At 39.0% G+C, this 17,471-nt stretch overlaps 2 protein-coding genes, 1 long non-coding RNA gene and 1 pseudogene across 3 annotated transcripts in view; 1 reads left to right on the top strand and 3 right to left on the bottom strand.

Moving 5' to 3' along the window:
• LOC117910580 (rust resistance kinase Lr10-like) overlaps window positions 1–11,235 on the top strand; it is a 28,515-nt gene extending 17,280 nt beyond the window's left edge. Inside the window, exons 2-3 of the mRNA XM_034824679.1 lie at window positions 9,985–10,014; window positions 10,097–11,235. Of these exons, the coding sequence (XP_034680570.1) occupies window positions 9,985–10,014; window positions 10,097–11,193 (1,127 nt within the window). The 3' untranslated portion in view covers window positions 11,194–11,235. The remainder of the gene's footprint in view (window positions 1–9,984; window positions 10,015–10,096) is intronic.
• The window catches only part of LOC117910583, a 30,203-nt gene extending 17,540 nt beyond the window's left edge, over window positions 1–12,663 (bottom strand). The window contains exon 1 of the long non-coding RNA XR_004650707.1: window positions 12,191–12,663. This is a non-coding gene — a long non-coding RNA (uncharacterized LOC117910583). The remainder of the gene's footprint in view (window positions 1–12,190) is intronic.
• Window positions 12,664–14,461: 1,798 nt separating this feature from the next.
• Window positions 14,462–15,370, bottom strand: LOC117910586 (annotated as a pseudogene).
• A 398-nt stretch (window positions 15,371–15,768) lies between these two features.
• LOC117910585 (LEAF RUST 10 DISEASE-RESISTANCE LOCUS RECEPTOR-LIKE PROTEIN KINASE-like 1.4) lies at window positions 15,769–17,063 on the bottom strand. Its single transcript, XM_034824682.1, has 3 exons — window positions 16,328–17,063; window positions 15,944–15,982; window positions 15,769–15,851 (listed from the first exon to the last, which is right to left on the bottom strand). The coding sequence occupies exons 1-3, from the start codon at window positions 17,061–17,063 to the stop codon at window positions 15,769–15,771; spliced, it is 858 nt and encodes a 285-aa protein (XP_034680573.1).
• Between the last annotated feature and the right edge of the window lie 408 nt (window positions 17,064–17,471).

Below are 17,471 nucleotides of genomic sequence, written 5' to 3'. Positions count from 1 at the left end.
TCTCCTTGGAAGGTTTTGGAGGGGAATTTGAATTGGAAGATTTAAAAAAAAAAGAAAAAGGAAAAAGGAAGAAGAGAAGAAAGGAAATAGGGGAATTTTCCTTTTTAGGAACAGATTCAGGCCTTTGGGGGGTGATATATATATGTGAGAAAAGGAAAAGAGAGGGGGCAGCACGTATTGGAGTTTTGGTAGGGAGAAAGGAGTATTCTTTTGGGAAGGAAGAGATCTTTTTTCTGAAAATTTTTCGTGGAGAAGAACAGAGGAAACGGAAAAGAACAATTGCAACCAAGGCTGTCCAGGTATGCTTCTCATTACTTTTGGAATTCTGACCCATTTTCGATTTCTCTGTGTGTTCGTTCCTGAGTATTCTTGCATTGTTGATTGGTGTGGACGGAAAGGGCCACAAATTTGTTGTGTTGAGGTCGATTCCTGATATTTACTATACTCTCATTCGCATTTTGTCCTCTTTGATTCTTTTGCTGATTCCAAAACATCATTTGTATCAGTATGAATGCCACGACCATTAACCTGCTTGTTTGCTGAATTTGATCGTTTTGATTTTTTCTTCCCATTTTTGAGCAGTCGGATTCATTCTTGAGTCTGGTGTTTGTTGATCAAATATCTCTTTTTTTTTATGCTTGCCTCACCTTTTCAAAGCCCGTTGATTCGAAATATGAAACGTGGCTCTTCCTAGTTCTGTTCTTATTTTATTTTGTTTTATTTTTCTTTTCTTTTTTCTTCTCCTTTTGGTACTCTGTTTTCGGTTACCATTCTCTCTTTCCGACGCCTGCTTATGAGATTCTTCTGAGAACTGCTGGAGTGGGGGATTCGAACTTGGAAGGATGAGACAGAAAGAAGATGCAGGGTTTCTATGCGAGTTCATCTGCTGAAACAGAGGACAATCCTCACTTGTTACCCAGATTCTTACCGCGAAGGTCTTGGCCAATTCAGTCAAGTGATATGTGCAGCTCCTCCAGTAGAAATCCGGGAAAGATGTGACAAATTTAGAGATTATCTCCTCAGGACCCACGTTGGGAGGAGATTTGTCTTGGCAAACGAATATGGGTATGGCTGATTTGAGAGCAACTTTTGGTAGAGGCCAGAAGCATAAACTGAGCATTTACATACATCAGAGGTGTACTTTGATGCTGTCCGATAATGCTCATCGTTTAAATTATAAAGGAACAGAGTAAGCTACATAGATCTCTGCCTCGTATTTAAAGAGAGGCCCGTAATCTAGGGTTGGTGTTAAGGGAGAAAAATATTCTCGGGAAGAAGCAGAGCAGAGAGAGAGGAGGCCAAGATTCCTGCCCCATCCGTCCCCCTCTGCTTCTCTGTAATTTCATCCCTTACTGTGCCTTCTAGTCCTTCTTCTCACTTTGTCATCATCAGCTCAGTGCACATTGCGCAAGCCTAAGAAGCATAGGCAGAGGGACGTGGTTTATGATGGGGATGCTGATTGGGAGATTCTGATACATGAGCAAAGTTCTTTTTTCCTCAAAGTCACTTAGTCGAAGATACTGACCAGCCTTTAAGAACAAGAAGGAAGCTTGATTCCTCTCTAAATATGGTTTCAGGGACTAATAATGGAGGGGGCAGTGTTTTATGTTCTGGAATGTCAAGAAAACAGTTGAGGTTCCTATTCTTATAGCCTTAAGTTGATTGGTAAGGCAGCTATAGATCATCAGGATTCAAGTTCTTCTGATCATGTAAATCATGCCTTGTCAGTTCTCCATAAACTTTTTGGGGAGACTTCAGTACCGGATCCAGTTGCTTCAGTAGTGACAAACTGAGGGAAGGATCCTTTTAGTTATGGTGTCTACTCATATGTTGTTCTAGGAGCATCTGGGGAAGACTATGATACATTGGGAAGGCCTGTATTACTCAATCTCCTTGGATACAGAGTGGCAAAATAGAAGAGAACATCTTGTCTAGTAAGGAGATAGACAGAGAAAGGTATGAAAGGGGTTCTAGATGCATATTCCTTGAAAAGGGATCTGGAGATTCTCTCATTTGGTGATCAGGCAGTTATAGTGTTGTGGATGCTCATACAGGAACCAATCTCTTTAAGGAATATTTGCTGGGCCTCTTGGGTTCGAAAACAGTGATTTATGTTACAAATCAAGTAGAGTTCTTACCTGTTGCTGATCTCATACTGGTCATAAAAGATGCAATCTTTTGTTCAGAGCAAGAACCCATGTTATCCTTGGTTTCAGAATTACTAGATCATGTGGGCTTTCAGGAGAACGAAATTGTGACAAAGGCTTTCATACTTCTGCAGAAGGTTATTTTGGAAAATATTGGTTGGTCACTAAGTTAGATTGTTGGTGATAAAGATATAAACATGATAGTCAACACAGTCACTAGTTTTGGAAGGTACAATGATATTCTCCTGCAAAGCAAGCACAAACTATGTGCAATTGGTCAAATCCTCTATGTTTCTGTCAAGGCCTCTATCACCTGCTGCAATCAAGTGTTTGAAAGCTTCTTTTCTTTTTCGTTTGATGGATACTCTAGGGCTTTCAGTGAGAAATTCATCGGGGGATTGACTTCCAAACTTTGATTATGTCTTTAGTGGAAGACTTAATTTTCAAGCCCTTTATCTCTGCATTGAGCTCCTTGCTGTATGCAAAGATTCGGTGGTTGCCTCTGAAGAACTCAAATAAAAAAAAATCTGTTTCAGCACAAGAATCATGGAGCTGCATGCTTCGTAACTTTTCGAGTTTATCAATGGAGGCCCTCAGTTCTGTATTAGATGCAAGCACAGACAAAGACGTTTATGAGGCAGAGGAGTACATGAGGAAATTCGCTTTATAGAATGATCCAGTTGTTCTAATGAGCTTGCTTTTCGCTAAGTCGTTTGTATGGAGACGTTGTAATTGGGGAGCGTTCGGCTAAATGGCTTCTAAAACTTCAGCCTGTGACTACTTCTCCTTATGTATTATTATCAAACTTGTATGCTTCAGACGGGAAGTGGGCAAATTTGAAGAACCTGTCATTAGCAGACAACAACTTTTCTGGCTCAATTCCAGACTCAATTTCAGGGTTAGAATCAATCCAATCTTTAGATTTCAGTCGCAACTCCTTTTTGGTGATATGGCAGCATCATTGGCAAAACTGATTAATTTGGCATCCCTTAGTTTATCGTTAAACGGGTTTGAAAGTAAAATTCTAAAAGGTTTTTGAGCTGCATTCAAAACTTGAAATTCTTGGCTTACATGGGAATATGCTCAGTGGACATCTGGGTGAGGCATTCTTGCGATTTTTCAAGTGCCATTCATGTTGACTTTAATGGGAATATGCTAATAAATTCTGGTTTGCAGAAACTTATTTTATCCGGTGTTTTCTTGACTGTTACGTATTTAAATCTTAGCCATAACCAGCTTATGGGGTCACTTGCGAGTGGAGGTGGACCACTAGAACTTGCTAACATGAAGGTGTTGGATTTGAGTTACATTCAACTATCTGGAAAGTTACCTGGATTTAATTTTCTGTACGCTCTCGAAGTCCTCAAGCCCAGCGACAACAGATTTGCTGAGTCTATCCCCAATAACCTGCTGAAAGGAGATCCTTTGGTTCTAATTGAATTGGATTTGAGTCAACAATCTTTCAGGGCTGATAAATATGATCGCATCAACAACTTTGAACATCCTTAATCTCTCCTCAAATGGGCTCTCAGGAGAGCTTCCACTGCTGACTGGCAGCACGCACTGAGAACAGGGAGAGATAGGAATTCTAGTGATTTTTTGGGGGATTGTCTTGAGGAGAAGCACAAAGGGAGAGGGAAGGACTGGCAGCACGAGTCCTCATTTCATTGGAAGCCGAGCAATTTTTCTCAAAGATTGGTTCTTTCAGGACGAAACAAAGCAAAGAAAGAGGGGAACTGGTAGAGGACGTTTTCTGAGTTTTTGGTGGATCCTAAGGTTCTTAGATTCAGTTTTGAGGAGTTCGAGGTCCAACAGGAAGAGCGAGACATAGGCGATCTATCTTTCCTCGAGGTTGATTTCTATGATGTGTAGAGGCATGAATTTTCCGCTCATAGAATTCTCTCTGCCATTAACAGAATAAGTAGTTCTTCAATCATTAACATGCTTTGGTAGAGGAGACCTATGGTTGGTCCTTGAATAGCAAAGAAAGCCAAGTTTATTAGTTACTTCAGAGGATTTAAGGACTAGAAATAAATTCAAGAGGAAAGGTCATGAGTTTGCTCCTGTGAATACTTTGAAGAATCTGGGAGATTTAAATTTGTTCACACGACAGGAAATGATTCTGAGTTTAGCGTCTTCCTCCACCTCTGTCCATCACCTATTACTGTCAATCTGGGCAGTTCTCAGTGCAATGATTTGCATCATCTTATAAAGTGACAAATAAATTATCATATGCAGCTTGTGGTCTAGTCAATGTTGGTGAAGAAGCTTCTGTTACACAGATGTCAATCCTTGTGGAATGTGATTCAACTGAAATTTTAATTAATCTGGATAAAGTGGAGAGTATCAAAGGTTCATTGTAGAGTGAATTAACCGGCTCACAGCATAGTCATAGAAAACTCGTATATAGGCTCGGGGAGTCATGGACCTGCAATTGAAAAGAGTACAGGGAACCTAGTTACGGGAGGAAAATATTCATGTACATCTATGACAATATCTCTCAGAGATACAGATATGTCTTCACCCAATGTCAATCATACAGAGTTCAGCATTTATCTAAATCCTGATGTTGTATATGAAACTAGTGAAGATTATTCAGCTATGCAGCCCAGTATCAGTGCAGATGGTTCACTTCTTTTCTTTATTTTTCAAGTCAATATGTGCCTGATCGTTTTAATCTTTAATTTATGCCGAGCAGTGAAGAAATACTGACCAACATGAAGGACGAAAATGAGAAGCTTTCGAGCCGAGGATGTATGCTTAAGCAGTAAGATGAATTTATCTCAAGATGCAATAGCAATGATGCTGTCAGGGTAATGGAAATTCATCGAAAAACAGAGAATGCCTCAGTTTTCGAATCTAAGAAGCTTGGTGTTGCCATTCTTGGGAGACGTTTCAATGATAAAGTAGAGCATGCATCGATTAAGAAAAGGAGCTTTATATTTCAGTCTTCATTACCAACCCCCATGAACTCCTTCTCCTCCTTATGAGGATTCTGAATAGTTCGTAGATAGTCAATATTCTTCAAAGGCGACAAATGGAGAGATTGGCGATGATGAAGACTTTTCTGGCATTGAGATGTTCGCAGTAGCTGCTTGCAATAACAGCGTAGGTGATGATATGACGGAATCAACTACAGAGGATGGTCCAGTTCTGACATATAAAGGAAACAATTCATCTATTTCTGCAATGACTATAAAAGAAACTGTGCTGTTGTCCGAGTTGCTGTTACGGTTGATAACCAGGATGGTACTAAAGGGGATATTCGTACTGATAAAAGCGAAACTGCTGGTCTGATTAATAATGAGGAGAAACAAGAAACAGAAACCAAACCAGAAGTTGATCCTGAAGCCACGAGGAATGAGCCTATTACAAAGGTGGTTGTTGATGGAGTATAATCTGTGTATAATGGGAAAGAAGCTATTGGCAGTCAAAGGGGTAGTAGAATTAGGTCCTTGGGGATTTTCCTGACAAGCACGGAGAGGAGTTGAATGCAGCTACTGATCTGACAGAGTTCAGTGATAAAAACAGATCTGTATGGTATCCAGATTGGAAAAAGAAAGTAGCTTTTGCCTTGCAAACATTGCAATTGGGAAAGACACCTGAATTTAACATCCCATTTTTGTGTTTCGAGGATAATCAAGATGTTGAGAATACCACCCAACAGGACTTAGCTTCACCACAATCATGTCTTGTGTACCTGGAACACTGGAGAGAAGTATGGTCTACGCTTGAACATGCATGCAGAACTGTGACAGAGTGTGTTGATCTCTGGAAGGATGTAAGCAAGAATCTAGGGAAGAGGAAGGCATTGTCTGAACTTCTAAAGCTGTTAGAGAGTTGTGGTCTCTCTCGGCACAAGTCCATATTTTTCGAGGATCAACTCAAACCCAACCAGCCAAGTTGGTCGCTACAGCCATCATATGATGTGCAGCATCTGTTATCAATGCAGGATAGGCTCCCTTATCAAAATGTTGATCTAGCTGCTTCCAGCCGGTTACAGAGTTTGATCCATGAAGTTTCTGATGTTGAATGGAGTGCGGCAAACCGATATTACTTCAAGAGCATAGCCTCAGCGCAGCTTCTGCGAAGATATTGCCATAAATTCTGTAGCAACTACCTTAACTGATGATCAGAATAGCACCATTGTTCCCAGCTAAAAGCTGGATGTCATAAATTTGTTGAACTCTTTGAAGAATCTAAGAAGCTGAAGTAAAAAATCATAAGAGTTGAAGCTCCATCACAATCCATTGCAGACACAAGGTTACTGGCACATGATGGACTAAATGCAGAACAGCTTGCTCGGGGTCTCAAGTCTTTTGAGTTGAAGACAACCTTTGAGGATGTTTTCCCTGCTGAGGCAACAAGTGTTAAAGAATACCTGCAGTAGGTTCATGAGATGGCGATAGTTTCCACTATCCAGGAAGCACAGAAAAATAATCTTAAAAGTTTAAATGATTATATGATGAATGTTATGGATAAGCTTGCTACAGCTTTCAAGAGTGCTTATGACAGTTTGGGCCTTGAGACATCTAGTGGCAAATCTACTAACATACAGAAGATTTGGTATCTGATGCAGACATTAATGGGTGAGGATACAGTTGTTTAATGGGAATTGTTTCATGTAAGGTTCTGTCAAAGCTGATATTCCTGAATGAATAGGGAACACATCCCAAATCGTGACTGAACATACAACATTTGATCACAAACGGAGACTGGTGTTCAACAAATCAGAGACCCCTGAGTCTGATTCTACAATTCTGACCAAAGAACACTTCCCTGAGATCCAGCCTGTGCTTCATGAGGTTTCTTTTGACACAGTGGAAAGAACTAATTCAAGTGAAGCCCCGAAGGCTACTATAGTTATTCCAGATTCAGAACCTAAAAAAGATGGAAAAAGTTGCTTCAGGGTTCATCTGGAACTCGGCTAGTTTAGGTGGAAATCTGGTGATGACACAAAGGAATCATTTCCCCTCTGGCATACAGTATTTCTGTCATTAGAGATGCCCTGGCCAAAGTTGTTTATTCCAGATTATTTAATTGGACTGTGGATAAGATCAATAATTTTATTGGACAAGATCCTGATTCAAAAGTTTTAATTGAGGTTCTGGATATTTATGGATTTGAGAGTTTCAAGACAAGCAGTTTTGAGTAATTTTTGTATCAATTCGGCAAAGGGGAAAATATCAGGTGGAGGTTCTCACTCTGATGTAGAGAATTCTTTTAGAGAATCAGTGGTCAAATTATGAGAGACTCAGAATGAAGAAGTGGACTCCTGATGATTTTGAGAAATTGGATTGAAAACCAGCTTCAGAAACCATAAGGTATATATGATGTTGGGTCAAGTGTTGACAGAGAAACTTCCGTTGGATTCGATATCCTCAGAATAGAGAGAACAAAGAGCTCTTGGGTGCGTATGTCATCACTGTGGCCGTCACAAGAGCCACATTCTACAGACGGACTGAAGCATTCAGGCATCAGTACACTTATTTCAGGTCATTCAGAAGGTTACCCTACTGTCAGTGGGTTGTCAGCAAGTGCAAGTTCTTCTCTGGCCGAGACAGGCTTTAGACCACTGATGGGGTCATCTCATACTGGAGCATCAGATTTTGGGCTCTTGACAAATGCTAGTTCAGGGTCTACTACTGGTACTATTGGACAACAATGGCTTCAGTCCGTAGGAGCTGCATCACTATCTGAACAGTCACCAATGCACCAGCTAGAACATCTACAAGTTCATTCCTTGCCGCTCCCGATATAAAAGCCTTTCAATATATTCAAGACAGCTCCACATAAGGTCTCATAAGCAATTTACTGTTGACGCTTTGCCTAAACTAATTCAGAATACGCAGCTAGGTGACTTGCAAAAATGGCTTCACCATAATTCGCAGAGTTTATCTCCTGCAGTGCCATCTGTTCCAATAAGGCACCATGCTCCCTTTTCACCACAACTGCAGCCTCCTCCAACTAAGCAAGAGCTGGAATTGTCACTTCCTGTTAGTTTCCACTGCCACCCATGGTTAAATAGAGTCCTCAAGCTCTCTTCCAGCAATGTCTTTGATATCAAACGCCCACCAAAATCCCCATTCAATAACTGCTTTAATGTGAGCTCATGGATCCAAGGAAGACACGGATAGGGAAAACTGATTACGCAAGAATCCGTATTTCAAGAGCAACTCAAGTTTACTAGAACTCTTCACCTCTCACTGGAAATCACCAAAACTTTGAACGATAGAGAGCCATGAAAAGTGCTAAAGGAGGGCAGAATGTATTTTGAGATTCAACATCAGCAAGATAGTCTCAAATCTTATTCTCAGGCTCCACTCAATCACGGCAATCTTGCTACGTACACCTTCTCCTCTATTTGCTTCTTTGATTGAGAATTTACTGTTTTAAATTGAATTTTAAAACCATTGTTCAACTAAACATTCCCAGCTTTGAAAAATCCATCTTAGATCATTTCTAGGCATAAAATCCCAACTTTAACACCCTTTTGCTGCCATTTTCCTTCCGGCACGCATTTTCACTATTTTATTTGATTTTCAACTGATTTTCTCGATTTTCTCTAAGCATGAATAAATTTTATGATTCCAAACAATGGAATTCATAGAACCAACTCATGCGAAATTAATTAGGGCTTTGGTGGGAGCCCGACATTCATGATACCTTCTTCAATATTGTTTGCTTGATATGTTGATTTTTTTTATTCTTCTTGATGATATACATGAGTTTTTTTCGTATTTATTGTTGAGATGCTCTTGTTTCCCATAGAGAGGTACTAGCTTGCTATTCAGGTACGCTCTCTTCTCATCTATTTTTTTTTAGAACTCTATGGACTTGTATGCCATTGATGACCATATCCATATTTGACGTGATTCTTGGATGTCTTGATATATGCCTGATTTGCTTGAATAAAACAAATGTTATGTGCTACATTTCTACACTAACTTTTATGTTTTATGATAGTGCTTGAAGAGCGGTTCAGGTACACACCCTAACTCTCCTTTATTGCAATTTGATTGTGTTTGGCATGCCACTCTCTAAAATCACCTAGCCTATTTAGGTATCTATAATTAACTGATTAATTGCCACACTTCCCTTAATTTTGTCAGTAGAGACCTTTATAGGGCTTAGAGGGGTGCTACCTCCTAGAGGTACCTTCCCAATAAGTAACCTGATCTCCGGACCAAGACTCGGGTTTTTCAAAGACACGCATTTTTTCCGAAAATTATGGAGTCACATTTTAGGGTTTTTCTTTCTTGTTTTATTTTCCCTTTAAAATAAAAATAAAATAAGTGGCGACTCCAATTTCTCTAAAAATTAATTTTTTCACAAATAAAAAGCGAGTCTCGCCGATCGAGTGGGGACGCACGTGAAAAATGCGGGTCCACACAATTGTTCTTTCTCATGTTCCTTTCATCATTTTCTTTGATTTCCCTTTTTCTTTTTGACAACCATGGAGTCCATTTTTCCTCTTGATTTCTGTTATTCAAGACAACACACTCCCCTCCTAACAGCATTGAAGTGCCAAAATTGCTCTGTAATGCCCTGTATTACTTGGAAGTTGGTCTATAGCAGTTTTTTTTTCTTTTTCTTTTTGTTTAACCATTTTTCATCACAAAATAGTACAGAATCAATGTTCCAAACCATTTCCCACCTGCTCAAGATGACTATAGTTATTGATAGTGTGAATTATACAAGGAAATGAGGTTTTGCAGTACAAGGCTAAATGATAGACTGAATTAAACCTACGTCAAACACAACTGTTTTTTTAGTTATGCTTTGATTCTGTAATGTCCTGAGTAAAGCAAGCTAATATCTTTGTTATCCTTTACATGTAGTGCAACAACAAAGCTGGTGGTTGCAGGTGAAGTTTTTGATTTCCCATACTTCATTTGTTATCAGAGCCTAAAGACAGGAGTTCTTAACCTGGATCTTCTGATATGCAGGTGCAGTCACCGGTTTCCTTCTTCTAGTCCTAGCTGTCAGTGTACTCTACTATGTGCACCACTCACGAAAACTAGAAGAAAAGAATAAAAGAAAGATTGAAAAATTTCTGGAAGATTACAGAGCTCTAAAGCCCTCAAGGTATTTATATGCTGATATTAAGAAGATTACAGATCAGTTTAAGTACATACTGGGCCAAGTATGTTATGGAACTGTGTACAAAGGGAAACTTTCTAATGAAGTACTTGTTGCGGTGAAGATCCTTAACAATTTCAGGGGAAATGGGGAAGAGTTCATTAATGAGATGGCAACAATTGGTAGAATCCACCATGTTAATGTGGTTCGCTTGGTCGGCTTTTGTGCTGATGGAATGAGACGAGCTCTCATCTATGAGTTCGTACCAAATGATTCTCTTAACAAGTTCATATTTTCAGCTAAACATTCACTTGGTTGGGAGAAACTTCAAGATATTGCTATAGGCATAGCCAAAGGAATGGAGTCTCTTCACCAAGGGTGTGAACAAAGCATCCTTCGTTGTGACATCAAACCTCATAATATTTTGCTAGATCACAACTTTAATCCAAAGATTTCTGATTTTGGTCTAGCCAAATTATGTTCCAAGGACCAAAGTGCTGTTTCTATGCCTATAGCTAGGGGGACTATGAGCTATGTTGCTCTTGAAGTGTTATCCAGGAATTTTGGGAATGTGTCCTATAAGTCAGATGTTTATAGTTTTGGGATGTTGTTGCTTGAAATGGTTTCGGGAAGGAAAAACAGTGATGTCACAGCTGAGAACCCTAGCCAAGTATACTTCCCAGAATGGATTTATAACCATTTGAATCAAGGTGAAGAGCTGCACATCAGAATTAAGGAAGAGAGAGATGCTACAATAGCAAAGAAACTAGCAATTGTGGGACTCTGGTGCATTCAATGGTATCCAGTTGATCGTCCATCCATGAAACTTGTGGTTCAGATGTTAGAAGGAGAAGACAATTTAACCATGCCTCCAAATCCTTTTGCGTCTACAAGTCCAACAAATACAAATACAAGCCAGTCAAGAACACCTCTTCAGAAAGAGCTTGCAGTCATCTCAGAATGAGAGTGGAAGTAAATTTAGCTGGCAAATTTTAATACTCGAATACTTCGTTAATGTAAATATGTAACCTCACTTTGTCAATGTAACCCCACTCTGTATTACTGCTGGCTGAGCCATTGTTTGTTCAACAGGGTAGTTTTAAGGGCTCAATCTCATTGTATCTTGAAGACGTGACTCTCACATCTTTCATTGAAGAATTTTATCAAATCCTCTTAGCACAACCACAGCTTTAGATCTAGTCCTGTTTTTTCAGTTTAGTTTTAAACTTGTAGAAGTTTGGAACCAGCTTAACTATAACAACCCACTTCCTCCCCAATAGATATTATTGGCTTTGAGCCTAAGGGTTCTCACAACTTTAAAATGCGTCTATAATGTTAAGAACATACAAATATAATGACATGAACTTCTTCCCTTAACTAATGTGAGATATCACATTAGCAGCTGGAATGAACACGATTCACAGTACAATTTTTAGAGTATAATTCAAAGGAAGTAGGCATGCGAAGTTAATAAGTTGGTGGGCAATTTGTAGGGGATGTGTACAGCTCTATAGGGAGCTCATCAGTTGCCTAGGTTCTTGAAGGAATTTCATAAGAAGAGTCCGCCATGATTTGAAAAGAAATCACTCAAATGAAGACTAGAATCAGTTACTTCCACTCAACAAGCTGCCCATCACCTTCATAACCCTTGACTTCAAATCAAATATAAAGAAAGCAAGCTTTTGGACATTAGAAGAGTCCCCCATGATTTGAAATGAAGCAATTTACAGCTAGTTGTGTTTCCCCAACACAGATGAATCAGAAAAACAGGTGGAATAAAAAAAACAAAAACAGAAGCATATTGAGATTTTGTAAGAAACGGAGAGTCCTAAAATAAGGGAAGAAACGGTCAATATAAAACGCTATCCTTTTACCAAAACGACGACCTTTTGGGCATAAAATTGAATTCCACTCCACTATATCAAACGGAGAAACTACGAACGAAAGGAGAAAGTACTTACCCAGATTGAAGCTTTAATGTTTCGCCGTTTCTCCAATCCGCACGAAACGCCGCGTTTCGGTGTCTCCTAACCTGCTCTCTCAGTGCCTAGCTCCCTGTTTCGTATATGCCTCACTGAAGCCCTGAAAGTGAACTAGTTTCTGAGAATCGAAATTGCAGCGAAGAAGAAGAAGAAGAAGAAGGAAACAGAAAGACCAAAGAGATAAACGAAACGATGATTCTCAGAGCTGCTCTCATATGAGTGATTAGGGAACAAATTTCAGAAATAGAGGAGCGATTGGAACGCTATTTAGGGTTTTGACGGCATTCCGACCCCAAAGCGACATCGTGTCTAGAATAGGAGAGAGCCAGTAAGAGGGTTTGATCGGAGCAAACGATGCCGTTTTGAATACTGGAGCAGAGAATGATACCGGGGAAGCCAAAACGACGTCGTTTTCCAGTCAGTGCAACTGTAAGATTTTTTTTTTTCTCTTTTCCACGATCTCCATGGGTAACACATTCCATAATTATAAAAAAATTGGGCTGATAAGAGACATGCGTCTCATATTTCCTTCAATGATTTGCAAAATAATTCTACAGCAATATATCCTAGCATACCTTGTTCTTTAGGCAGCTGTCCTATGAATATGACTAACTATTTCATCACTACTCTATACAATGAGATTGAGTTGAAACAGTCTCTTCGAAACAATATTATAATTGCAGTCTAGTCTAAGGAGATGATGAGTAATTCATACAATGGTCCGCTTTTACTTCTGTTCTTGTCTGTAACAATCTTCGCAAAGGTTGGAGCAAATCAAGATGAGTGCTTGGTATCCAGTAATTGCAGCAACTGATATCTGGCTAAAAGACCAGCTAGATAGCTGTGGATATCCAGTTTGAGATATCTTGCACAGAGAAGAACCAGACCATGCTAGAGCTTCCATACTCGTGAAGAGTATAGCTTACAGACCTCAGGAAATTATCATGTATGAATCGGACATTTGCCTTCCAAGAGTACTGCTTCAGAACCTTAATCTAGCTGTCTCTGGCTTCTTCTTGTTCAAATTGGAACCAGCTTACCATGCCATAGAACAAATCATCTTCTTCAATTGTTCGTCAACTAAGAGGACAAGAAAAAAAACATCATATTTACTATTTTCTGCCCATCCCTCTTTCCTGTCTGTTCCTGGTCTTCCAGTTTATGCTGTTGCTTCCTCCTCTTACCTCTATTCCTGGATCTTTCCTCTTGCTGGAGGATTCACAACGTTCCACTATCACTTCAGATAATTGAGCAGGAAAATAGTGTTTCCATGAGACGACCAAACTCTATTTGTTGGAACTGTGAAGCAGAAGGTAAGAAATGCCAGCTGATGGCTTTGTGCATGCTGAGTTGTTAAAATAACTGCGGGTATTCTAGTGGTTGGGAGCAGAGCTTTCAGCTATAGTGTTACAAATGGTGTCTAATAGAACCACAATGATAGAGGCATGCATCATTTTCCTTTGCCAACATGATAAAGCTATCATGTTAATTTCTCTCCAAGATAGAAGAATGATAACAGATAACACCATGGCTAACATAGCAAGAAAGCTAGGAATAAACCATGAGAGCACGACAGAAAGAAAAAAACTGGAAAAAAAGTAGTTTTAACAGTTAGAGAAGCTCACACCGTAGCGACAGTGATCCTGGAGGGAAGAAGGAAAACTAGCAAGACATGGAAATGCATGGCAGAACCAAAACAATGATGCAAAAGGGTTAGTTCATTTTTTGTATAGAGTGTTGTAGGACACAGATGTATATATAACAAAAAAAACCGAAGTCCTGAACCTCTGCAAGCATGACAACTTTTAATTTTCAATTTTCAGGGAGACCTGCTAGAGGGGGAAATGAAGAATAATTATTGATGTTATTACATGTATACATTATTCCAAGTTGTGCCAAGGAACAGCATTAAGATAAAATATTGTACTATTACATTAAGGATCTTAATTATGGACGGAGCAGTAAAATATCTTACATCGAAGCCAAACATGTAGTATTCAATAGGGCAGAATACAGAAGTAGATGGTGAAAACTAACTTCCATCTAAGGCAACAGCATCCATGGCATTACGTGAGGAAATTGGTACCCCTATTGGAATACTCATGCGATCCTCATCTGATATTTCCATGGGATGTACGGTAGGCTTAAGAGGCATCTGCAGAAGTTCAACATCACCTTCCAACATTTCTAGTGCTTTGCTCATAGAAGGACGGTCTGTGGGCTTCATTTGTATACACCATAGTGCAACTATCACATCTTCTTTATCAATCTCTTTTCATCTTCAGTGGCATCTCTCACTTCTACGTCTTTTTCTTGATGAAATTTGTCATAAATCCATGATGAAAAATATATTTGACTCGAGTGCTTTGCATGTACATTAACATTTCTTCTTCTCCCCACCATTTCCAATAGCAACATTCCGAAACTGTAAACATCGGCTTTATATGAGACACCTCCAATGTTTTGGTAAAATAATTCAGGAGCAATATATCCCAGTGTTCCTCTAGCCATGGTGAAAGTGACAGTATTTTTATCAGTTGAATACAATTTCGCAAGGCCAAAATCAGACACTTTTGGGTTGAAATTTTGATCAAGAAGAATGTTGTGTGGTTTAATATCAAAATGCAGGATTTGCATATCACAACCTTGATGTAAGTATTCAATCCCACGTCCCACTCCAAGAGCAATCTTGTACAATCTGTCCCAACTTAAAAGAGTGCTCCTTTCTTGATCAAGAAAAACAAACTTATCAAGAGAACCATTTGGCATAAAGTCATATAAAAGGGCCCATTTTGACCCCTCTACACAAAATCCAATGAGTCACACTATGTTAGCATGATGAATCCTTCCTATTGTTGCAACTTCATTGATAAAATCTTGGCCATTAGCTTTTGATACACTGCACATTTTTACAGCTACCATGTTGCCATTCCGAAGTTTTCCTTTATATACAATGCCGAATCCTCCTTGCCCTAATTTATTCTGAAAACCATTAGTCATTCTTTTTATATCTGAATACGAGTATCTGATTGGCTGGAGATTTTTGTGCCTTCGTAGGAACTCTTCAATACTATCATCCAATGATAAATATCTTCTTTGAAACATGTGGATCAAATGGGTAAGCAGGCCCATTATTGCCACCACGCCTCTTACTCCCATCATTATAGCTAAAAACATAGATCACACATTAAGAAAAAAAAAGGATCATAAGATTTATTGTCACATAGATAAGTTATCCAATCCAACATACAAAGTTAGTTGAGAAAATCATTCCATGCCTTTGAATGAAGTAAACCATTAGATGATCATTGTCATGTTACAGCACAATAAAAGACAACAATCATTTATTGGTTTGCTTGAAATGGAGGTGTTGGGTGCTCCCACACTTGGGTTTGAATTGGTAGTGATAATAAGCTAATGGTAGAGAAAATCTGTGGAACAAGAATTGAGCACACTAATGGATTCCCATCCACTTTTGTATAGTAATTTAAGCCAAAATAAGGAAAAGAAAACTTGGCAGCCGAGTGTACAGTCATGAAAGCAAGATTTCAAAGGATTCAAGTGAAAACCTCCATTAAATTATTTTTGCGAGAAACTGATAGTTGGGCCTTGAAATCCTTACCAATCAGAAGCAGAAAACCTGCAAATAAGAGAGAAACATAAGTTGAAGCAGAAATTGAAATGACAGGAAATTAAGAGAGAAAATTATAGATGTGAAGCCAAAGGCCTTACAATTTACAGCATCTTGCATGACATTGGCAGCATCATATTCTGCATGTTTAAATCATTCAAATGGTATTTAGTCATAGAAATTGAAGACCCTTATGCCAGGTAATTAAGGAGGAAAGGAAGAAAAATTATAGAGCATGTATTTGGAATTACTTGGCCCATATTTGGTTCATGCAAGTTTGAAGGAAAGACAACGGTGAGAAAATAATAAAATTATTTTCTTGTTCATTTATCCATGCGAAATTTAAGGGAAAGGAAATTAAAATCCTTGAAAATTGTACTTTTCTCTAACTTCCCCATATTTTTCCTTAGCATTTATTTTCCAGGCTTTTTTTAACTAACCAAATGTAGCCTTTTGCCCATGTTGCAGTTATGTAATTCTCATACCTCCGCAATCTACAAGATTCTGATTAAAATCCAAAGTGCAGTTCCCCGTGCATAATGTGCTGCAAAGGACTTTTAGAAATGAAAGCTCCAGCCCCATAAGCAGCTTTTCTTGTAAATGTGACATTGAGCGGTTGCGGTGGCCTGAAACCTCCTTCGATTGAGTGATAAGGCTCCTGCCTATGGTGCATGAATACGGAATATCGCTCACCCGAATGTCATCTCCAACCAATGCATAAGCATATGTTTGTGAGGAAGACGAAGTGCCATTGCTATTGTCACATGGTGTAATAGGAATGTAGTTATGATCACTGACTTGCACTGCACATTTCAAGAACACCGTAGAATCGGATCCCCATTCTGAAGGCAAAGAATATGGATCTCTAGGGCTGAAATTTTGAAAGGTCAAGTAGTAGTGCGGAGATGAGAAACAGCTTCCCTTTTCTAGCCCAGGATCCACTATCCGAATAGTATGGTTAGTGTAGTTGATGTTGGCAACAAAATATCTCCCCTTGTAAAGTTCTAACGTAGTCCTATTATTTTCACAAGCCAATTTGTAGTTCGGATCACTACAGCCAGATTGATTATTACCTTTTAACCAGAAAGGATCACTGATAGTCACATCCCCACAAAAAGACGTGCTGCATGGCTGGTATTTCTTTGCAACACATACTGAAAGAATGCAGGCTTGGAGGAGTGTTATGAGCCCCACTGCCACAAGTTTTCCTTCACTCAACATCATGCTGCAACTGCTTTGTTTTCACCTCAAGTTTCAGAAGAAGAAAAACGATTACTGAAAATCAAGATCAAGAGGTTATTGTTTCAGTTCCTTGGCTTCCTTAGGTACCATCGATGGGGTAGTTTGTCGTAGCAATACATTTGTTAAAAATAACACAGGAATCCTAGGTGAGTGAATATGCCTATGAACATTGTCTTTGATAATACCTACATATTAATAAATATTGGATTCCATAGTTCTAACAAGGCTCTTTTGGGAATTTATTGTTTAGGGAAGAGTACAAAATGTTCATGACTCCAAAGTAGAATATGCTCTTGAAATGGCCGATCGAAGATTGGAATTATCAAAAAGGTTTTGGAAAATTTAGTAGAATTGTCAGCATCTCAGATGAAAATAATTTTTTAAAAA

This window comes from Vitis riparia, unplaced genomic scaffold, assembly GCF_004353265.1.
Source record: "Vitis riparia cultivar Riparia Gloire de Montpellier isolate 1030 unplaced genomic scaffold, EGFV_Vit.rip_1.0 scaffold783_pilon_pilon, whole genome shotgun sequence".
NCBI lineage: Eukaryota > Viridiplantae > Streptophyta > Magnoliopsida > Vitales > Vitaceae > Vitis > Vitis riparia.
This window is presented reverse-complemented; position numbering and strand designations above follow the sequence as displayed.

Excerpts from the sequence above, each read along its gene's own strand:
- LOC117910585 (XM_034824682.1), bottom strand. The coding sequence starts at position 17,063 with ATGTTGAGTGAAGGAAAACTTGTGGCAGTGGGGCTCATAACACTCCTC. Across the intron at positions 15,983-16,327 it reads GAATCTTGTAGATTGCGGAG|AATATGATGCTGCCAATGTC; the intron begins GTATGAGAATTA and ends TTAAACATGCAG. Across the intron at positions 15,852-15,943 it reads CATGCAAGATGCTGTAAATT|GTTTTCTGCTTCTGATTGGT; the intron begins GTAAGGCCTTTG and ends TCTTATTTGCAG.